At 38.4% G+C, this 23,059-nt stretch overlaps 1 protein-coding gene across 4 annotated transcripts in view; it reads right to left on the bottom strand.

Moving 5' to 3' along the window:
* Nucleotides 1-23,059, bottom strand: part of pug (pug C-1-tetrahydrofolate synthase, cytoplasmic) — a 49,118-nt gene that overhangs the window by 20,510 nt on the left and 5,549 nt on the right. For 3 of the 4 annotated variants that reach the window (XM_070085467.1, XM_070085480.1, XM_070085472.1), the window contains exons 5-19: nucleotides 20,476-20,612; nucleotides 19,188-19,283; nucleotides 18,924-19,065; nucleotides 17,031-17,142; nucleotides 14,843-14,904; nucleotides 12,735-12,898; nucleotides 11,935-12,108; nucleotides 11,679-11,815; nucleotides 8,987-9,201; nucleotides 8,282-8,399; nucleotides 7,887-8,104; nucleotides 6,928-7,083; nucleotides 6,260-6,463; nucleotides 3,031-3,134; nucleotides 2,694-2,852 (exon numbers count right to left, since the gene is read on the bottom strand). In XM_070085467.1, coding sequence (XP_069941568.1) covers nucleotides 2,694-2,852; nucleotides 3,031-3,134; nucleotides 6,260-6,463; nucleotides 6,928-7,083; nucleotides 7,887-8,104; nucleotides 8,282-8,399; nucleotides 8,987-9,201; nucleotides 11,679-11,815; nucleotides 11,935-12,108; nucleotides 12,735-12,898; nucleotides 14,843-14,904; nucleotides 17,031-17,142; nucleotides 18,924-19,065; nucleotides 19,188-19,283; nucleotides 20,476-20,612 — 2,198 coding nt within the window. Of the gene's footprint in view, nucleotides 1-2,693; nucleotides 2,853-3,030; nucleotides 3,135-6,259; nucleotides 6,464-6,927; nucleotides 7,084-7,886; nucleotides 8,105-8,281; nucleotides 8,400-8,986; nucleotides 9,202-11,678; nucleotides 11,816-11,934; nucleotides 12,109-12,734; nucleotides 12,899-14,838; nucleotides 14,905-17,030; nucleotides 17,143-18,923; nucleotides 19,066-19,187; nucleotides 19,284-20,475; nucleotides 20,613-23,059 lie in introns of all 4 variants that reach the window. The other variant, XM_053777146.2, reaches the window with a different exon arrangement.

Consider the following 23,059-nt stretch of genomic DNA (forward strand, 5'->3'; position numbering starts at 1 on the left):
CTATCCTCATAAAAGCTCTTTACAGCATTTAGTAACTTACCACCTATTCCATATACTTGCAACATCTGCCACATTGCTCCTCTATCCACTCTATCATATGCCTTTTCTAAATCCATAAATGCAATAAAAACTTCCCTACCTTTATCTAAATACTGTTCACATATATGCTTCAATGTAAACACTTGATCTACACATCCCCTACCCACTCTGAAACCTCCTTGTTCGTCCGCAATTCTACATTCTGTCTTACCTCTAATTCTTTCAATTATAACCCTACCGTATACTTTTCCTGGTATACTCAGTAAACTTATTCCTCTATAATTTTTACAATCTCTTTTGTCCCCTTTCCCTTTATATAAAGGGACTATACATGCTCTCCGCCAATCCCTAGGTACCTTCCCCTCTTTCAAACATTTATTAAACAAAAGTACCAACCACTCCAACACTATATCCCCCCCTGCTTTTAACATTTCTGTCATGATCCCATGAGTTCCAGCTGCTTTACCCCCTTTCATTCTACGTAATGCCTCACGTACCTCCACCACACTTACAGTCTGCTCTTCTTCACTCCTAAAAGATGGTATACCTCCCTGGCCAGTGCATGAAATTACCGCCTCCCTTTCTTCCTTAACATTTAAAAGTTCCTCAAAATATTCTCGCCATCTACCTAATACCTCCCTCTCCCCATCTACTAACTCCCCTACTCTGTTTTTAACTGACAAATCCATACTTTCCCTAGGCTTTCTTAACTTGTTTAACTCACTCCAAAATTTTTTCTTATTTTCATTAAAATTTCTTGACAGTGCCTCTCCCACTCTTTCATCTGCTCTCCTTTTGCACTCTCTCACCACTCTCTTCACCTTTCTTTTACTCTCCATATACTCTGCTCTTCTTATAACACTTCTGCTTTGTAAAAACCTCTCGTAAGCTACCTTTTTCTCTTTTATCACACCCTTTACTTCATCATTCCACCAATCACTCCTCTTTCCTCCTGCCCCCACCCTCCTATAACCACAAACTTCTGCCCCACATTCTAATACTGCATTTTTAAAACTATTCCAACCCTCTTCAACCCCCCCACTACTCATCTTTGCACTAGCCCACCTTTCTGCCAATAGTCGCTTATATCTCGCCCTAACTTCCTCCTCCCTTAGTTTATACACTTTCACCTCCCTCTTACTTGTTGTTGCCACCTTCCTCTTTTCCCATCTACCTCTTACTCTAACTGTAGCTACAACTAAATAATGATCCGATATATCAGTTGCCCCTCTATAAACATGTACATCCTGGAGCCTACCCATCAACCTTTTATCCACCAATACATAATCTAACAAACTACTTTCATTACGTGCTACATCATACCTTGTATATTTATTTATCCTCTTTTTCATAAAATATGTATTACTTATTACCAAATTTCTTTCTACACATAGCTCAATTAAAGGCTCCCCATTTACATTTACCCCTGGCACCCCAAAATTACCTACTACTCCCTCCATAACATTTTTACCCACTTTAGCATTGAAATCCCCAACCACCATTACTCTCACACTTGATTCAAAACTCCCCACGCATTCACTCAACATTTCCCAGAATCTCTCTCTCTCCTCTACACTTCTCTCTTCTCCAGGTGCATACACGCTTACTATAACCCACTTTTCACATCCAATCTTTATTTTACTCCACATAATCCTTGAATTTATACATTTGTAGTCCCTCTTTTCCTGCCATAGCTTATCCTTCAACATTATTGCTACTCCTTCTTTAGCTCTAACTCTATTTGAAACCCCTGACCTAATCCCATTTATTCCTCTCCATTGAAACTCTCCCACCCCCTTCAGCTTTGTTTCACTTAAAGCCAGGACATCCAGTTTCTTCTCATTCATAACATCCACAATCATCTCTTTCTTATCATTTGCACAACATCCACGCACATTATTGTTATTATTAGCAGTAGCAGAAATGTTTGATTCTTTGCTGTGTTCAAGAGTAAACACATGATGTCACCGTCTAATACCTGTCCGAATAGCCATTCCAATATGCAGTCATGAATGGGTTTACATTATTTATACTGTAGTTTAATAGCAAATAATGAACAAACAAAACACTCACCACACTGAGTGGTGGGAGGGCTGGCTGCCAGTTGCGGGGGTCGGAGGGAGGGTAGTAGGGACTCGCAGGTGGCGGGAAACTTGAATATGATTTGGCGGCTGGGACTTTGGTGGCTGGGAATTTGGCGGTTGGGAATTTGCGAATATGTGAAGCCCGCGAAAGCTGAAAACATGAATGTTGAGGGAGACCTGTATATACAAAAGGATGAGATCCTCAGTGATGCCTCTCTGACAATCAAGATAATGAAAGGGAAATATATTACTTCTATAGCCTACAATGTTTAAGAAACTCAAGACATTAACTGGAAAAAAAATTCAAGACAAACCATGCTCTAAAACATATCTCTTTACCTAAATTAGGAACAAGTTTATTAAGAGTATACTGGCTATTTTAAATTTGCAACCAATGTAATATATACCTGTGTAAAATGAAATAAGTCATGAAAACTAGTTTACAAGAACTGCAATTATGTGAATTTTGGCATCTAAGTTTATACAGAAATAATTCTAAAAGGACAAACTCACTTGAATCAATTGCTCTAATTTAAAAATGCAGTTAATTTTGAAAATAAAAGATCTCACTTGAAATCAGAAGGCTTGTCTGAAGCCGCAACAACAGCTTCAGCCAGCTGGACAGCTCCAGCTCCTCCCTTGGCCCAGTGGTTGCAAATGACTGCATCAACAGCACCAGCATCAACAGACAGCTTCTTTACAAGATTTAATTCTGCTTCTGTGTCAGTCCTGTAAAGAAATTTAAATCTTAGAAAGCAATATTTTCTACAAGGGAAGCAAACAAAACTGCAACTAAAAGGAATTTACCAGAGAACAACTTCATGAACGAATGTATGTTATGCCTCAATATTATTGTTCCAATTCACTATTCTATAATTAGCAATGCAAGGAGAGTTAATATACTCACAGAAATGAGTTTATAGCCACCACAACTGGAATACCAAATATTCCGCCATTCTCTATTTGCTTCTTCAAATTACTAAAGCCTCCTTCAACGAGACCTAAGTTCTCCTGGGAAAGAAAAAGCCATGTACACAACTGATGGCAGTGAAGCTAAATAAATAAAAAAAAAAGTAAATATTTTCCTCCTGGCAATAGATAAAGTTCTAAGTGATCTAATAAAGTTCCAAGATCAGAGCTAAACAAGGTCCTGTATTTTTTTTTTTTTTTAACAAGTCGGCCATGTCCCACCGAGGCAGGGTGACCCAAAAAGAAAATACTTTCATCATCATTCAACACTTTCACCTCACTCACACATAATATCTGTTTTTGCAGAGGTACTCAGAATACAACAGTTTAGAAGTATATACGTATAGATACACAACATACCCTTTCAAACTGCCAATATCCCAAACCCCTCCTTTAAAGTGCAGGCACTGTACTTCCCATTTCCAGGACTCAAGTCCAGCTATATAAAATAACCGGTTTCCCTGAATCCCTTCACTAAATATTACCCTGCTCACACTCCAACAGCTTGTCAGGTCCCAAATACCATTCATCTCCATTCACTCCTATCTAACATGCTCACGCACGCTTGCTGGAAGTCCAAGCCCCTCGACCACAAAGCCTCCTTTACCCCCTCCTTCCAACCTTTTCGAGGACGACCCCTACCCCACCTTCCTTCCCCTACAGATTTATACGCTCTCCATGTCATTCTACTTTGATCCATTCTCCCTGAATGACAAAACCACCTCAACAACCCCTCTTCAGCCCTCTGACTAATACTTTTATTAACTCCACACCTTCTCCTAATTTCCACACTCCGAATTTTCTGCATAATATTCACACCACACATTGCCCTTAGACAGGACATCACTGCCTCCAACTGCCTCCTCGCTGCAGCATTTACAACCCAAGCTTCATACCCATACAAGTGTTGGTACTACTATACTTTCATACATTCCCTTCTTTGCCTCCATAGATAACGTTTTCTTGTCTCCACATATACCTCAACGCGCCACTCGCCTTTTTTCCTTCATCAATTCTATGATTAACCTCATCCTTCATAAATCCATCCGCTGACATGTCAACTCCCAAATATCTGAAAACATTCACTTCTTCCATACTCCTCCTCCCCAATTTGATATCCAATTTTTCTTTAACCAAATCATTTGATACCTTCATCACCTTACTCTTTTCTATGTTCACTTTCAACTTTCTACCTTCACACACACTCTTAAACTCGTCTACTAACCTTTGCAATTTTTCTTTAGAATCTCCCATAAGCACAGTATCATCAGCAAAAAGTAACTGTCAATTCCCATTTTGTATTTGATTCCCCATAATTTAATCCCACCCCTCTCCCAAACACCCTAGCATTTACTTCTTTTACAACCCCATCTATAAATATATTAAACATGGTGACATTACACATCCCTGTCTAAGACCTACTTTTACTGGGAAGTAGTCTCCCTCTCTTCTACACACCCTAACCTGAGCCTCACTATCCTCATAAAAACTCTTTACAGCATTTAGTAACTTACCACCTATTCCATATACTTGTAACATCTGCCACATTGCTCCCCTATCCACTATCATATGCCTTTTCTAAATCCATAAATGCAATAAAAACATCCGTGCCTTTATCTAAATACTGTTCACATATATGCTTCATGATCTACACATCCCCTACCCACTCTGAAACCTCCTTGCTCATCCACAATCCTACATTCTGTCTTACCTCTAATTCTTTCAATAATAACCCTACCGTACACTTTTCCTGGTATACTCAGCAAACTTATTCCTCCATAATTTTTACAATCTCTTTTGTCCCCCTTCATTTTATATAGAGACTATACATGCTCTCTGCCAATCCCTAGGTACCTGTATATGGGAATAAAATTAAGGGAGTAGTAGTTAAGCAAGTTTCTTATATTTAGGCACATGTAGCCTGCCATCCCACCTAGCACAACATTTAATGTTATTATTGACAGCCTGATCAACCAGACTTTTGCTCTGGACCTCCAGCAACAACACCCTGGTTGACCAGGCAAGCACCAGACGAGCCTGACCCATGGTTGGGCTACAAGAGTAGTAAGACTCATCAAAGGTATGTCAAAGGTAAAGGTCCCACAGGCCCACTTTTTTTTTTTTTAACACATCACCATTTCCCACCAAGGCAGGGCTACCCGAAAAAGAAGAAACACTTTCATCATCACTCCCTCCATCACTGTCTTGCTAAAGGCATGCCAATACTACAGTTCAAAAACTGCAACATATCCCTACTCATCCTTCAGATTGCAGGCAATGTACTTTCCACCTCTGGTACTCATGTCTGACTAACCAGTTTCCCTGAATCCCCTCATAAATGTAACTTTGCTCACACTCCAACAGTGTGTCAAGCCATAAAAGCCATTTGCCTCCACTTGCACCTACCTAATATGCACACGCATGGTTGCTCACAAAACCTTATTTACCCCTTCCCTCCAACCTTTCCCAGGATGACCCTGACCCAACTTTCCTTCCACTACCAATTTACACACTCTCCAAGTCATTCTACATGTTTTGTTCCATCTTCTCTAAATGCCCGAACCACCTTAATAACCCCCTTTCACCCCTCCCGATAATACTTTTAGTAACCCATATGATCTAAAGAGAACAGGTAAACTCTCAACATAGCTTCAAGAGCAATTATCCAAAGCTTTGTCTAGTCATTTGTCAAATTGACTGGGCCAAGAGCTAGAGCTCACCACAAACTAATTGCCCCAAGTGTGCTGCTGATTACAGCCTAGTAATTACCTAGCCTACTTGGTTCTTGCATCTACTTTTGAAGCCATACAGGGTCTCCATCACTATTTTAACCGAGTTTATCGAATCTGTTCATTTGCATCACACGGAAAACTTACTTCTAATCTTTATGGTTTATCTGTGTGTTAAGCTTCAGTTTTTGCCCCTTGTTCTGATCTTCTACCTTGGTCATAACCCAGTTGTGTATAGAACATTGTGATCATGGAGCTCCTGGACTATGTGCACTAGAATAAATAAGTTCACTTCCTTAGATATATTTGCAGAACTGAGCTTCAGCTCTAGGACCCAACCTCTTAACTGTTGAATGATTGTTGCAATTCTTCCTAGCCCTACAAGTTTTATGCATGGATGAAATGAGTGAGCACGAGTGATCAAGTAGGAATACTTACACTAGTGTACTCAGCTGGAAGAGGAACTCCTGGTGTGACAGCAGGGCCTCCACCATGCATCTTGAGAGCACGAACTGTTGCTACCAGGACCACTACATTTGGTACCAAACCAGAATACCGGCACTTAATATTGAAGAACTTCTCCATTCCTATGTCAGCACCAAATCCAGCTTCTGTCACCACAAAGCCATTCTCACCAACCAACTGTGTGTATATCAAAGTTAGCAATATTAGCAAAGACTTCAGTAAACAGTAGTATACATTTTAGTAAGTTAGAAAAAATTACTTTAATAATCCTACTGCAACAAAATCCATCAAACCACATAAATTACCAAAAAATCAGACATTTCATTTTTCTTTTTTAGATTTACAGTGTATAATACCAAAATTTCTGCACACCAAATTTTTTTGTTAGTCTTTTTAATTGTGTTGCAACAAAGTTGCATTTTGTGAAGTCTCATCCTAAGAGGTTTAATGTACATTTACAGGCCAAGTCATTTCATATGACCTGACTGACAGTATGGTCCACTGGCAAGGCAAAATACTTATGGTAAAGGGACACATAACTTATTGTTAATTTCCTTCACATTCTTAGCACATGCAAATGATACACAAGAAAAAATACCCCCCACACACACAAGCACACCCACACACACTTGTATAAATACCTTTAAAGCAATTTTATCGGCCAGAATTGAGGAATTTCCATGAGCAATGTTGGCAAATGGTCCAGCATGTACAAATACTGGTGTGCCCTCCAAGGTCTGCATGAGGTTAGGCCGAATAGCATCCTTCATGAGCACTGTCAGTGCACCACTTGCACCCTAAAAAGTTTAATGTTCATAGAAATAAAATTATTCACATACATATTGTATATTAAAATACACAGAATAGAATTAAAGATCTTATTAAATTATTTCCCAAAATGCTATGTAGAATGAGCAATTTGATTTAACATTGAATTTTTAGTTAAGGGGCCTTAAAAGAGAAAAAATCATAAAGCCAGGATTAAGGATGAAAAGTGTGTTTGGGGTTAGGTAATTTATTGTATACATTAGGTACTTGCCTAATGGATATGATAAATGAACATGTAACCTTGTGGTACAGAGCTAGCAACTGGAGCAAGCGGCAAGGGTTTAACTACAAAAGTATTTTGGGAAAATATTAAGTGAACATGCTTTCCTAGTTTTTTTATGAAAAGTAGGTGACTAAAATATGTAAAATAAAATATTTATGATAAGAGATACTAGTTCTCCATGGGAAAGCAGAACAGAATTCTTTCTCCATAAGCCATGCATGTCGTAAGAGACTACTAGAATGCCAGAAGCAAGGGGCTAGTAACCTTTTCTCCTGTATAAATTACTAAATTTAAAAAGACTTTCGTTTTTCTTTTTGGGCCACCCTGCCTCGGTGGTATACAGCCAGTTTGTTGAAAGAAGAGAAGGAGATACTAGTACAGAAAAAGTGACATTTAATTATATGTCTCCTCCCTGATCTCATGCAGTTTTGCTTCATTTTATAATTAACTATGGAGGTTAGCTATTAAAGTAGTGTTATATTAAAACAAACTCAGATTACAGCACTACTTAAGTGTAATTAAGACAGTAGTCTATTATAAACTAATTACCAGGTCCTCAGCGGTAACAGGATTGCCAGATGTGTCCGAGGCAACAACCATGTTCCCCAACCTTTCTCTCATGTCTTCCAGGGAAGTCGTTAGAGCCAATATGGCCATAATTTCACTTGCTACTGTTATGTCAAACTGGCATTCTCTGGTATGGCCCTTCTCTGTAGGGCTCTGGCCAATGGTTATCTTCCGTAGAAATCTATCATTCGTGTCCATAACTGTAGACAAATCCATTACAGAGTTTTAGTTTACATTAGCCAAATGTTTTCTGAGGCTGACAAATTAATTACCTTTCAAATAGAGTAATCAAATTTTTGAAGGTCTAAAATATGAATAAAAGATTAACTCATTAAAGTCATTAACTAACCTGCAAATTACCAATATAAAAAACTAACCTCTCTGCCAAGAGATGGTTGATGGATCAATGTTTAAACGAACAAACTTGCTAATCTCTTCATCAGTTAGTTTGTTAGGATCGGTTTCTAAAATGCCCAGTTTCTTTAAGCGGTTGATCTAGGGTGGAAAAAACTTTAATGAATAACGCTATAGTCAATGAAATTGTTCTAAACTTTTCCCAATGTCTGGCTACATCTAATACTGTACATATTGCAATAAAAGTGCATCTAAAAGCAGTTCACAAAACAATACATGGGATACTGACATTGGGATACTTATGCTACTACTAAACTTCATGATCCTGAATTGGCTAACACTATTTTAGTTTCATCTCCAATTGTTGGTTAGTTGTGATTTTTTCTATTTACATCACCAACATATCTGTCTAATACAGTTACCACCAACTTTCTAACCACAAAAGTTAGTGGTATTTTCTTTTTTACCATGACAGCAGTCTTTCTCTATGGTTTGGTGACTCAAAAGCAGAAACATTAACCATTAATCATTTATTCAAAGATGGAATGACATTACAGTAAGTGCCCAAGTGGCCAGGAAGCTGCTACAACTCAAAAAAAAAAAAAAAAAAAAAAAAAAAAAAAAAAAAAAAAAAAAAAAAAAAAAAAAAAAAAAAAAAAAAAAAAAATTCTTCCTGGTTAGATTTTTTTTAAATATTTATTTTGCTCCCTCATGACTGATTAACAAACCTGTATCTTTGAGAACTGACGAATACCCTTAACTTCTGGAACCAATCTGCTGTATAAGGCTTGGTCACTTTGGGTAGATTCATGGAACATTCTAGCATCAATTTGTGCAGCCAAGAGGTTGTTTGCAGCTGTGATGGCATGGATGTCCCCAGTAAGATGAAGATTAAACTCATCCATTGGAATGACCTGTGAATATCCTCCTCCTGCTGCACCACCTGTAAACACCCAACATATGTACTCTGAACAAATTGATATTTCTGAATCAAATAAGAGTACTGTATGCAAATTGCACTTATATATAGAAATTGACAGTTACAAGAACATTATTAAATGTGAGCATGCACAAATAAATTCCTAAGCCACTGCAAGTTACCTGTAACAAGTCCCCTTGTCTACACAAGTATCCTTTACTAACAAAACCTCTGAGGTCAGCCAATCAAACTTTTGCATGGCTAACTTTGACATTAAGGAGTTTTCAATTATACTAGGAGATAGAAAGTGTTATCTGTGTTTCAAGCAAACTAATACAAGTCATCGTGGATTTGTTAATTAATTTGACCCTAATTTTTATTTCAGAATTTAAGTCCTACTTAGTAACATTGGAGTGTTTAGGGTTAATTAATGAAGAAGAATGGTTAGGTGAAGTTCAACTGCTCAGGGTTGAGTAATGAAGAACTGTGCTATAAAGCAAATATGCTCAGCACACATTTTGGTTTCACTACAACATTTACCCAGATAGTGTTAGAGCCTTCTGTTAATACAATATGAATTTTCCACAAAAATTTGCAGTAATATCATCTTGGTGTTAAAACATTTAAAACTAAGCTTAGTTCAATTGATCAATTTTAACACAGAGTTGATAAAAAAAGCAGAGATTAGAATAGTAGCCATGTACTGTCTCACATTTAACAGACCAGGTCTCTAGACCTGATAGAATTACTCTCAGGTACAGTCATTCACAATAAAAATAATAAAATAGTACAATGTTATTAACAGATTAATGCTAAAGTGATAACTTATAATTAAAAGTGGTAGTTAAACACAAGTAGCTACTGCATGTAAGATCTCCAGAGGTACTGTGCATAAACTAATCAGAAATGACAAATACTATATACAGTAGGGCCCTGCTTTATGGCGTTCCACTAATACGGTCATTTCAAATTATGACCAAAACACACTATACGGCTCCCCCCACCTGACTTTCTAATATGGTCACCGCGCCCCACCCGGTTTGTTTACATTCTCTGTGAGCTCCGGAAGCACTACGTCTCTCCATTTTGTCTGGAAACTCCAAAATTTCAAGGGTTTTTAAAGGTTATTTCATATTTTATATACAGTGGATCCCCAGTTAACGATATTTTTTCACTCCAGAAGTATGTTCAGGTGCCAGTACTGACCGAATTTGTTCCCATAAGGAATATTGTGAAGTAGATTAGTCCATTTCAGACCCCCAAACATACACGTACAAACGCACTTACATAAATACACTTACATAATTGGTCGCTTTCGGAGGTGATCATTATGCGGGGGTCCACTGTACATATATATATTTTTTTCAACAAGTCGGCCATCTCCCACCTGTACCTTTATACCTGTACCTAAATAAACTTACACACTGTGCTGGCATGCAGGTACACATTAAAATCAGTAAGAGTGTCTTATGTCTCGAGATGCCATATTAGTAATGATAATAATAATGTACTCAATAATAATCATCGAGTCTCATTAAATGTCATATATTACGTTAATATACACATTTTCATTAATCCATCTATGACATTTCTTCAAGATTATATAACAAACACAATACATAACATATAAAGATGATACACTCCACAGTAGAATAAACAAACAAATATGAGATGTGGTACCCAGACAACTTGTACGATTGATGGCAAGAATAGTTTTCTCTAGTTCAACGTAAGAGAAAATGTGTTACTGGCCATAACTGTAGAAAATTATTCCTTTTGTATGCATTCATTCAGACTGTCATTTCTTCTAAAAATGGTGTTACATGAGAATGGGAATGTTCCACTTTATTTATTCTATTGTATCAACGTAGAGACAACTTGTACACAATGTAACTTATACACATACCAGACGTGTTCGCCTGGTTTGTTTACAAAATTCATGTCCGCTCGGTTTGCTTACACATCTCCGCAAGTGTCCTCTCTCATGTACTCATTCTCTCTCATTCATTTGTTTTATCTCATTTACTCACCTCTGACCCTACATTAAGACTACAAATATTTTAAGTAATGAGTGAGCTGTATATGCATTTTATTGCTTTGGGACGCTTAAATGTCATAGAATATTGTGTGTGGGTGGGTTGGCCTGGTATGGTAGCCTGGCTGACAACCATACATACCACACTTGATTTCTTACAATAAATACAACTCATCTCACCCTAGATGAAGACCAAATATTTTAAGGTGAGTAATGCATGTACTATATGTGTATTTTACTTTTTTATTGTTTTTTTAATGCCCTAGTTCTATTGCTAACTTAATATATGTTAGTGTCAACTTGATATCTAGTATTTATATGCATTTATAAGTGGAAAAAAGGGAGTTCCACTTTACGGCAATTTCCACTTTATGGCGGTAGCCTGGAACCTAACCTGCCATATAAGTGGGGCCCTACTGTATATAAAAGCTAAACAAAAGTTTAGAGATAAAAACTATTTACAAACCTTTAATGCCAAATGTAGGTCCTTGTGATGGTTGTCTGACACAGGCAAATACATTGTTCTTCAAGTGGGCCCCAAGTGCTTGAACCAAACCAATAGTGGTTGTACTCTTTCCTTCCCCCAGTGGAGTTGGGGTCATTCTACAATACAAATGAAAATTTTAAAGCCATTATATTGAATGAAAGATTTTTATTGTGTACCAACATTTGCCAAGTTCAGTAACTACACAATAACTGACAAATCTCTGAAGAAAACTTACCCAGCCACAACAACATATTTTCCATCTTTCTGATAAGAAAGGCGCTGTAAAACTGCCAGGGACACTTTGGCTTTCTTTTTGCCATAGAGATCTACTTCTGAATTTAGTAAGCCTATTTCCTCGGCAAGTTCTGCAACATCCTTCGGCGTCTGAGCACGAGCTACCTCAATGTCACTGAAAAATTATAGGTAGATCTAAGAAGTCAAATTTATTATTATATCCTGTATATCAAATAACACAAAAAACACTGTAAATCCAAGGAAAATTTGAGCCTGAATGAGAAGTGTATCCATGAGCAAGGACAAACTATGCAGGCAGTCAATGGTTCTGGGAACAAGGAAAACAGACAGGTCTTGGACAGGGACACTGGCCCATACTGGACAAACGTCTAAATCAGAAGACTACCAGATATTATCAACACTATCCAGAATCTAGGGACTTTTTTTATTTTCTCCAATGATTTCAATATTTGTTCAGCCAAATTTTTTTTTTTTTTGTAGTTTCTAAAATCCATTAAATGGGGGTCCATTAATTAGAAGTTTAACTGTATATGAAATTATAGATTAATAAAAATTAACCTAACCAAACCTAACTGAAAATAAGTATTATAACTTCCATGAAATCTCAAGATTGAAGAAACGCACAAATGGCAATTCATCAATTCATGATTAACTAATGTGCCAAACACACAATGTTGCATTCTCGAATCAGTCACAATATCTAGATAATCAACAGAGCACCCACTGTATAGTTTTACATTTTGCCACATAAAACTTCAAAAACTAGAATCTGACACTAACCTTGGGACTTTGTCAAGAATGTCCAGTGGTAAATAACTGATATTCCATCTTGATGCCCGCATCTGGGTAGCTGCATTCTGAGCTGATATCACAGTATTTTGCATCAGCATAGCTACAGTCATGGGCCCCACACCTCCAGGCACTGGAGTGATCACTGAAGCTACCTAGGATTAACAGGAAATAAGAACCGTGAGGTTATGTCAGTAATACAAGCATTGTATAAATCTATTAGGTATTACGAGAACATTTCCCTAAAAATTATAAAGTGTGTTTATGCTATTTCATTATTGTACTACATACATTTTGTGAATAAAGGTTCTGTATTATTTACAAATTATTATTTCAACTTGCTGGCTGTCTCCCATCGAGGTAGGGGTGACCCAAAAAAGAAAAGCACTTTCACCATCATTCACACATAATCAGTGTCTTTGCAGAGGTGCACATATACAACAGTTCAGATGTTACTCCAAAAAGTAAATATCCCAAACCTCTCCTTTAAAGTGCAGGCATTACTTCCCACCTCCAGGATTCACGTCCAGCTAACCGGTTTCCCTCAATCCAACAACTCGTCAATACGATGAGAGCAACAGAGCAATGATCAACACACTAGCCGAGGTGGCCAGGAGAGCACACATGGGGGGAGCAAAGTTACTAGTTATGGGTGATTTCAATTACAAGGAGATTGACTGGGAAAACCTGGAGCCCCATGGGGGTCCCAAAACATGGAGAGCCAAGATGATGGATGTGGTACTGGAGAACCTCATGCATCAACATGTTAGAGACACTACCAGAGAGAGAGGAGAGGATGAACCAGCAAGGTTGGACCTTGTATTCACCATGAGTAGTTCGGACATTGAGGGTATCATGTATGAAAGGCCCCTGGGAGCTAGTGATCATGTGGTTCTGTGCTTCGACTACATAGTTGAGCTCCAAGTGGAAAGAGTAGCAGGAATAGCTGGGAAAAACCAAACTACAAAAGGGGGAACTACTCAGGCATGAGGAACTTCCTTCAAAACATTCAGTGGGAGAGGGAACTGACAGGAAAACCAGTACAAGAAATAATGGACTATGTAGCAACAAAATGCAAGGAGGCAGAGGAGAGGTTTGTTCCCAAGGGAAACAGAAATAATGGGAAGAACAGAACGAGTCCTTGGTTCACCCAAAGGTGTAGGGAGGCAAAAACTAGGTGTACTAGAGAATGGAAAAGGTACAGAAGACAAAGAACTCAGGAAAATAAAGAAATCAGCCGAAGAGCCAGAAACGAATATGCACAGATAAGAAGGGAGGCTCAGAGACAATATGAAAATGACATAGCATCAAAAGTAAAGACTGACCCGAAGCTGTTGTACAGCCACATCAGGAGGAAAACAACAGTCAAGGACCAGGTAATCAGACTGAGGAAGGGTGATGGGGAATTCACAAGAAACGACCGAGAGGTATGTCAGGAGCTCAACACAAGATTTAAAGAGGTATTTACAGTGGAAACCAGTAGGACTCCAAGAAATCGGAACAGGGGGGCACACCAGCAAGTGCTGGATGAGGTACATATAACCAAGGAGGAGGTGAAGAAGCTGCTATGCGAACTTGACACCTCAAAGGCGGTGGGACCAGACAACATCTCTCCATGGGTCCTTAAAGAGGGAGCAGAGATATTGTGTGAGCCATTAACAAAGATCTTCAACACATCATTTGAAACTGGGCAACTCCCTGAGGTATGGAAAATGGCAAATGTAGTCCCAATTTTTAAAAAGGGAGACAGACATGAGGCACTAAACTACAGACCTGTATCACTAACGTGTATAGTATGCAAGGTCACATCACACACACACACACACACACTACACCAGAAGTGACAAGAGAGAGAGGGGTGGATTGCGTATGACTCCGAACATCCTCCCTTGCACACATAACAGGAAAGGCACACTGGATCAGAGAATATTTGGTACCGACTTTCTGTGACAAGCGGGGTTCCATCTGTGCTTTCCTATCACCATTATTTTATTTATAAAAAATACTAAACCCATGTGGGTCATTCAGCACTCTCTCTACAAAATTGTTTGAAGCAATAGGTTAAAACAACTAACTGCAGGAACAAAAGACACACTTGCCTTTGAAGCTTCTTCATAAGCCACATCTCCAACCAGTCGAGATCCAGACTTCTTTGTTTCATCTGAAAGAAAATATTTTGTATATACAGTATACAAAGAATTTTTAAACATACTGAAAATGTTCCACAACAGCCGGGTGACCCTAAGACCAAAATGCTGTCATTACTCTCTTTCCAGAAGTGCACTAACATGAACCACTTTACAGCAAACATCCCCACCAGGTCAGTGGCCATGACTAGGCCAGGGTTCATCAGTGTGGCCATGACCAGGTCAGGTCTCACTAGTGTGGCTATGACCAGGTCAGAGCCCACCAGTAAGGTTACAACCAGGTCAGGGCCTACCAGTGTTGTCACAACCAGGTCAGAGCCTGCTAGTGTGATCACAACTAGGTCAAGGCCCACCAATGTGGTCACAACCAGGTCAGGGCCTACCAGTGTAGTCACGATCATGTCAGGGCCCACCAGTGTGGTCACGACCATGTCAAGGCCTACCGGTGTGGTCACAACCATGTCAAGGCCCACCGGTGTGGTCACAACCATGTCAGGGCCCATCAGTATGGTCACAACCATGTCAGGGCCCACCAGTGCAGCCACGACCAAGTCAGGGCCCACTAGTGGTCACGACCATGTCAGGGTCCACCAGTGTGGTCACGGCCATGTCAGAGCCCATCAGTGGTCACAACCAGGTCAGGGCCCACCAGTGTGGCTGCGACCATGTCAGGGCCCACCTATGTGGTTACGAGCAATATTCTTAATTATCTGTAATGTTTAATATAAATAATACAGTATACACTGTTGATAAATTAGACACATGTGCAACTCTTGGGTATCTTTATCGAGGAAACGTTTCGCCACACAGTGGCTTCATCAGTCCATACGTAGGAGAAACTTGAACTTATGGACTGATGGACTGAACACATCGACTCAAGGTTGAGGGACTGATTACCTCATTCTCCTCCTGTTCTTCAAGTTTCTCCTACGTATGGACTGATGAAGCCACTGTGTGGCGAAACGTTTCCTCAATAAAGATACCCAAGAGTTGCACATGTGTCTAATTTATCAACATGTCAGTTCTCTGAACCATTTATCTACAAAGTATACACTGTTCTTCAACATGCCTACCAGAACTTCTCTATGCACCTTTAAGTCAACAGTTAATATAACAGAAACCAGATTAATTCCGAAGATCAAACAGATTAATGAGCTGTCTCACTTGTTAAATTCCTAGTACAGTGGACCCCCGCTTAACGATCACCTCCCAATGCGACCAATTATGTAAGTGTATTTATGTAAGTGGGTTTGTACGTGTATGTTTGGGGGTCTGAAATGGACTAATCTACTTCACAATATTCCTTATGGGAACAAATTCGGTCAGTACTGGCACCTGAACATACTTCTGGAATGAAAAAATATCGTTAACCGGGGGTCCACTGTAATGTGTAAAAAAAAAAAATTCTGAAGCTTAAGCCCTTAAAAAATCTACCACTAATTGTAAAAGGAATAAAATGAAAACCTTAGCAAGTTAAATATCATTCCATCAGTAGATGTATTCCCTGGAATGCAGGCGAGAGATACATGATACTATACACTTGGAAAATCCTCAAGGGATTAGTACCAAACTTGCACATGAAAATCACTATGAAAGTAAAAGACTCAGTAGGAGATGCAACATTCCCCCAATGAAAAGCAGGGGTGCCACAAGTACACAGACAACACAATAAGTGTCAGGGACCCAAGACTGTTCAACTGCCTCCTAGCATACAGAAGGGGGATTATCAATAGACCCCTGGTTGTCTTCAAGAAAGCACTGGACAGGCACCTAAAGTCAGTACCTGTCCAGCCAGGCTTTGGTTTGTACATCAGTTTGTGTGGCCAGCAGTAACAGCCTGGTTGATCAGACCCTGATCCACCATGAGGCCAGGTCTCAGACCGGGCCGCAGAGGCATTGACCCCTGAAACCCTCTCCAAGTATACTACAAAAATATAATTACAGTACTCTTTTTTCAACAAACCGGCCATGTCCCACCGAAGCAGGGCGGCACAAAAAGAAAAACAAAGGTTTATCTTTTTAACTTTAGTAATGTATACAGGAGAAGGGGTTACTAGCTCCTTGTTCTTACAGTACTCTTATTTTATATATTTTTTAAGCAACCTTCATTCATTACACAAAATTTAAATGCTAAACATACCTGGTATAGAATTAATTCCACAATCAATCACCACAGCCCCAGGCTTTATCCAAGACTGTTTCACAAATTCTGGTCTTCCAATTCCCACCACCAAGATGTCAGCAGTCTTTGTCTGAAGAATTATGCTAAATTAGAGAAAAATTCACACTTCATACTTTTGCACATGATTATGCTCATGTAATTATAAATAAAAACGTTATACTACACCTTTCTAATAAAACTGTTTTTATATCAGTGTATATGGTCAGATTTTGTAACCAACCTTGCTATTTTAATTTTAGTACTAGAGATGCATTAGTGAAATATACTATAATTTTTTTTTTTTTAAGCTGGCCATCTGTCACCCTGCCTTGATGGGAGATGGCTGGTATGTTACAAAACAGAAAATACTATTATTTAGGCAGCAAGGACTTATCTATATAATCTACACTTTTTATTCAAGTATTCAGGATTTTTTTTTTTTTTTTTCAACAAGTCGGCCGTCTCCCACCGAGGCAGGGTGACCCAAAAAAGAAAGAAAATCCCCAAAAAGAAAATACTTTCATCATCATTCAACACTTTCACCACACTCGCACATTATCACTGTTTTTGCAGAGGTGCTCAGAATACAACAGTCTAGAAGCATACACATATAAAGATACACAACATATCCCTCCAAACTGCCAATATCAGGATATTTTCTATAAACCACACTCAAGAGTTTTTATTACCTGCATACACTTTCCTGTAGGATTTCAGAATACAAATAAATCACACTGTTCAACTTTTATGGGTTGTAAGCTACAGCTACATAAAGTACTTTCTATGTCCATAACATGCATCCCCTCAAGATCATCATAAATTTTGTCTGTATACCATGTTATGTATGCAAAGCCTAAGTAAGACTAACATGTTTTAAATACATTTTGGCAAAATAGTTAATTTAATTTCTAAGCAGGCATATCTTAAATCTTTCATAAAAAGTAAGTGACTTACTTCACTGAGTCCCCCACCAAGGTATAATGACCCCCAAGAATAGAAGCATTCACCATCTTACATTCAACTGCTGCTGTCTTGCCAGAACGGTGTTAACTTCACAATTCAGAGAAAGCTGCAACATCCCCCATCCCTCCATGCAGGCAGTGTACTTCTAACAACCAGGATTATAGTCCATCTAAACTGTTTCCCTGAATCCATTCCTAAATGTTACCTTGCCCACATTCCAACATACCAGGCATCATTATGTATGCGGTATATATTTTTCCTATTAAACATGGGAGCAAGTCAGTGATCTATTATGCATGTATATATATTAATGTTACAGTAAAATCCTCAAATATTTATTCTAACCTATATACAAATGCTAACTGCCTAGTTTCCCAAAATTCCCTCAGATACTACTGTATACATTACTTACATTCAGTCACTTCCTTTTAGGCAAAGAATCCTGAGTGGTCTATCAAATTGCTATTCAAATCTCAAAACTGTCTTGCAGAATTCTTCAAGTGTTACTACCAATCTCCAAACATTGCTTCCTCTAACACATGACCCAAATGGGCCTACATATCTTGCCGGAATCCCACCCTCACATGCAGTCACACCAAAAGTGACATTTATCCAATATAATGCCATAACGGTTATCTATGCCACACTTGATAGAAAATTAAAACAAATCAGGGGATAACTTTTAGAGAACTCAAAGCCTCACTTGCTTATGTGGTAATGCAATATTTCCTAATTTTACCCAATAAATGCACAACCTTATTTTCTTAAACAAGATTTGTTAATCACGAATTATGCCTAAATCCAACTTCACTATCAAAATACTAAAACTAGATACCATGAACTTGCAATGGACTTTATTCAGTTATTCAAAGGAACCATTAGTTTTCATTTTGTGCTATGATAACTAACCACAGCGGGTAAGTCAGCAGTACGTGAGTGGCAGGTAGTAACGGTGGCATGATGCCACTTCAACAGCTCTGCCATAGGCGTGCCAACTATTTTACTGCGGCCCAATACAACTGCAGTTGCTCCTTGTATTTTGGCTCCAGACCTGGGTGTCAAAACATTTATATTTACAAAAATATCCAAAATAATTATTGTTATATAGGCTAATTCATCTCTAAATATGTACAGTAGTTAAAACAGGCCTTTGGAAAAAATTTAAATTCTTACCTACGAATGAGTTCCATGCATCCATTTGGAGTACAAGGCAAAAAGCCACCTTTAAGCATGCCATGTGAGAGACGTCCTGCACTTGCTGTAGTCAGCCTAGGGGGCAAGATTTATTTAAAATTTATAATTTTAACAATACCAAGTAGATGAGTAAGATGCATGCAACAGTTGGATACTTTTATTGTTGAATAAATAAAGATAGCCAACTGTTGCAATTTAAAAAAAAAAAAAAAAAAAAAAAATTACATGCTTAATCACTATCCTTTAAGCAAAATGTAAGAAATAGTAACATGTACACTATTTTAAGGTCTGCAAATAGTAATTTAATGAGTATTTAAACAATGAATCTACAATGTTACATTTGTGCCATACTGTTAGATAAACTAGGATAGATCTCTTGCTTTAATATAACTACAATGGCCTCATTTCTTATGACAATGTGGTTTGCAATTTTGTGAGACAACAAGATTGTGCGTCTAATCAATAGACCTTAAGCCCTATTGCCAGCAGATTTTGATAAAACCAGAAAGTTCAACAGCTACTGAATGTTCAAATTTGCTAATTAATCACACATCAGCTTGAGGTTGAGTTTCATTGTGGACCTTTATCAGTGTTGTTGTGGGTTTCAGAGAGCAGAAGTGAAAAATATTAATCCTCAGAACTGCAGAAAAATCACATGATACAAAGGCACACTGCCAACAGTAATGAAGAAAAAACACATGTGGAGCATTTACTGTGAAAACATTTTGCTCTATACAGAGCATTATGAGGCCAATACCTTGACAACTCTCTCATCACTCAATGTGATCTTGCCCAGCACCTGTCTTTTCCTCACAGAAAAGCAACAAGCTTGATATGCAGCCAATTATTACAAAACTCTTTTCATTGTTATTTGCAAGCTCTTATTGCACCAAAATTTCAAAATATATATACTGTACATTAAAACAGTTTAGAGTAAACAATTTTCATTGAAATATACTGTTTTGCACTGAAGATTTATATGTTTTGGAACAAGCTGTTAATCAGAAATATGAAGATACTCAGGCCAGTAATATTTTACCCCTATGCACTGCAACTTAAAATTATAAACTAGAGCCAGGCTGTGGGAACAGGGAAACCCTCAAAACCCTTCAAAGGTATATCAAAAACATGCCCCACTAATAAGATACACCATGATCTCCTTTCTAAAAAATTACATGAAAATCAAGCAAATTATGACAACCTTAAATCTAATGCTGATATGGTGTTAGTCAAAATTATCACATTTTTCATAAAATGTTTTCCTTACCCATCAACATCTTTATCTGGGGAGACTGTATCCAGCACTAAATCAGAATCTATATTCGTATCAGAGTCCAATGGCATTTGAACAATAATTCCATGGATGGTGTGATCACTGTTAAGCTTCTTCACTTCTTGAACAAGCTGAATAAAGAAAAATAATCCTTAGATTTAAAAATATTCTGCAGACTAAATATGGTAATACAGGCTTCATCTGAGAGAATAACTGGATTAGTTAAGACTATCACCAAATTTGCTACTAGATTTTTTTTTTTTTTTTTTTAACACGCTGGCCGTTTCCCACTGAAGCAAGGTGACCCAAAAAAAGAAAAAAAAAAAAAAACATTTCATCATTCAACACTCACCATCATTCATACACAATCAATGTCTTTGCAGAGGCGAAAAGATACGACAGTTTAGACGTCACTCCAAGCAGCCAATATCCCAAACCCCTTCTTTAAAATGCAGGTATTGTACTTCCCACCTCCAGGATTCAAGTCCAGCTAACCAGTTTCCCTGAATCTCTTCACAAAATATTACCCTGTTCACACTCCAACAGCTAGAAATAGATCACTAAATTTGTGAGCTTAAAAAAATTGTTTAGTTAATTATAAAAATACATAAAATAAACTGATTACTGGAGGCAGTGGAAATGTCATTAAGGGCAATGTGTGGTGTAAATATTTTGCAGAGAATTTGGAATGTGGAAATTAGGAAGTGGTGTGGAGTTACTAAAAGTATTAGTCAGAGGGCTAAAGTGGGGTTGTTGAGGTGGTTTGGTCATTTAGAAAGAATGGAACAAAGTAGAATGACTTGGAGAGCATATAAATCTGTAGGTAAAGGAAGGTGGGGTACGGGTCGTCCTCGAAAATGTTGGAGGGAGAGGATAAAGGAGGTTTTGTGGGCAAGGGGCTTGGACTTCCAGCAAGCATGCGTAAGCATGTTAGATAGGAGTGAATGGAGACACATGGTATTTGGGACCTCACAAGCTGTTGGAATGTGAGCAGGATAATATTTTGTGAAGGGATTCAGGAAAACTGGTTAGCTGGACTCGAGTCCTGGAAATGGGAAGTACAATGCCCTCTGCAAAGACAGTAATTATATACGAGTGATGGTGAAAGTGTTGAATAATAATGAAAGTATTTTTTTCTTTCTTTTTGGGTCACCCTGCCTCTGTGGGACATGGCCAATGTGTTAAGAAAATAAACACATAGTAGACTGCAGATTAAGATACGATCTTCCAGGACATTTTTGATATGCAATGCTTGCAAAATTGCAGAATATTTTTTGATCATGACTCCATGAGGTTCATTTGTGAAGTTCATACATAACAGTGCAACTTTCGAGAAAAATATTGAGTGATGTGGGACTGCACTACAGGAGCATTCCCTCCTTCCTTACCACTTCTTTAGAGGTCAATCCAGTCAGTATGGATGACAGTGTAATTATTTATCAACTGATTTCAGTATCATTTTATTTTTGATGTCACATTTTACATGAACATCAAGAACCTTGCATTCAAGGTTCTCTTCACTCTTCATAATTCTCATACTCATCCAGAAACTTTGTTGGATGTGAATATATATATAAAACCGATTTTTACCACTAAATACAACATCTTTAATACAATCATTGGATTGTGGAATTATTAGGTCGGTCAAGCGTAACTATACATGAAGTGATGCGGAAACTTGTTGCAGTAATGGATGCTGACTCAGATCTTGCAGTACCACCTTCTGGCACAAATTTAACATTGCAGATGCCATCAGCTATGTCAAAACTGCATGGAACGAAGTGCCATAATCAACATTAAATGCAGACTGGGGAAAGATGTGGCTTAGTGTGACAAATACTTTCACAGGTTTTTTCCCTCACTTGAGAGCCAGGTGTAGAAACTGTTCAGGTGGCAAGGATATTGACAGGTGAGGAGTTTGAAGATACGTAGGATGCGAGTGAGCTCACAACCTTCCACCTCAGCTAATAACTCTCAACCTTCCACCTCAGCTAGCAACCCATAACCTTCCACCTCAGAAAACAACCCACAACCTTCCACCTCAGCAAATAACCCACAACCTTCCACCTCAGCAAACAACCCACAACCTTCCACCTCAGCAAACCACCCACAACCTTCCACCTCGGATAACAACCCACAACCTTCCACCTCGGATAACAACCCAAAATCTTCCACCTCAGCAAACCCACAACCTTCCACCTCAGCAAACCCACAACCTTCCACCTCAGCAAACCCACAACCTTCCACCTCAGCAAACCCACAACCTTCCACCTCAGCAAACAACCCACAACTTTCCACCTCAGCAAACAACCAACATTTCACCTCGGCTAACAACCCACAACCTTCCACCTCGGCTAACAACCAACAACATTACACCTCAGCTAACACCCCACAACCTTCCATCTTAGCTAACAACCCACAATGTTCCACTTAGGCTAACGATCACAATCGGTTGCCATTTTTGGGTGTCCTATAAATTTAACTTTTTCCACAATTTTTTTTTAGACATTATTTTCAGGAACGTAATTATCGTCTTAATCAAATGTCAACTGTATACATGTATATAATAAATCAAAAT

The sequence above is a fragment of the Cherax quadricarinatus genome, chromosome 1, assembly GCF_038502225.1.
Source record: "Cherax quadricarinatus isolate ZL_2023a chromosome 1, ASM3850222v1, whole genome shotgun sequence".
Taxonomy (NCBI): Eukaryota; Metazoa; Arthropoda; class Malacostraca; order Decapoda; family Parastacidae; genus Cherax; species Cherax quadricarinatus.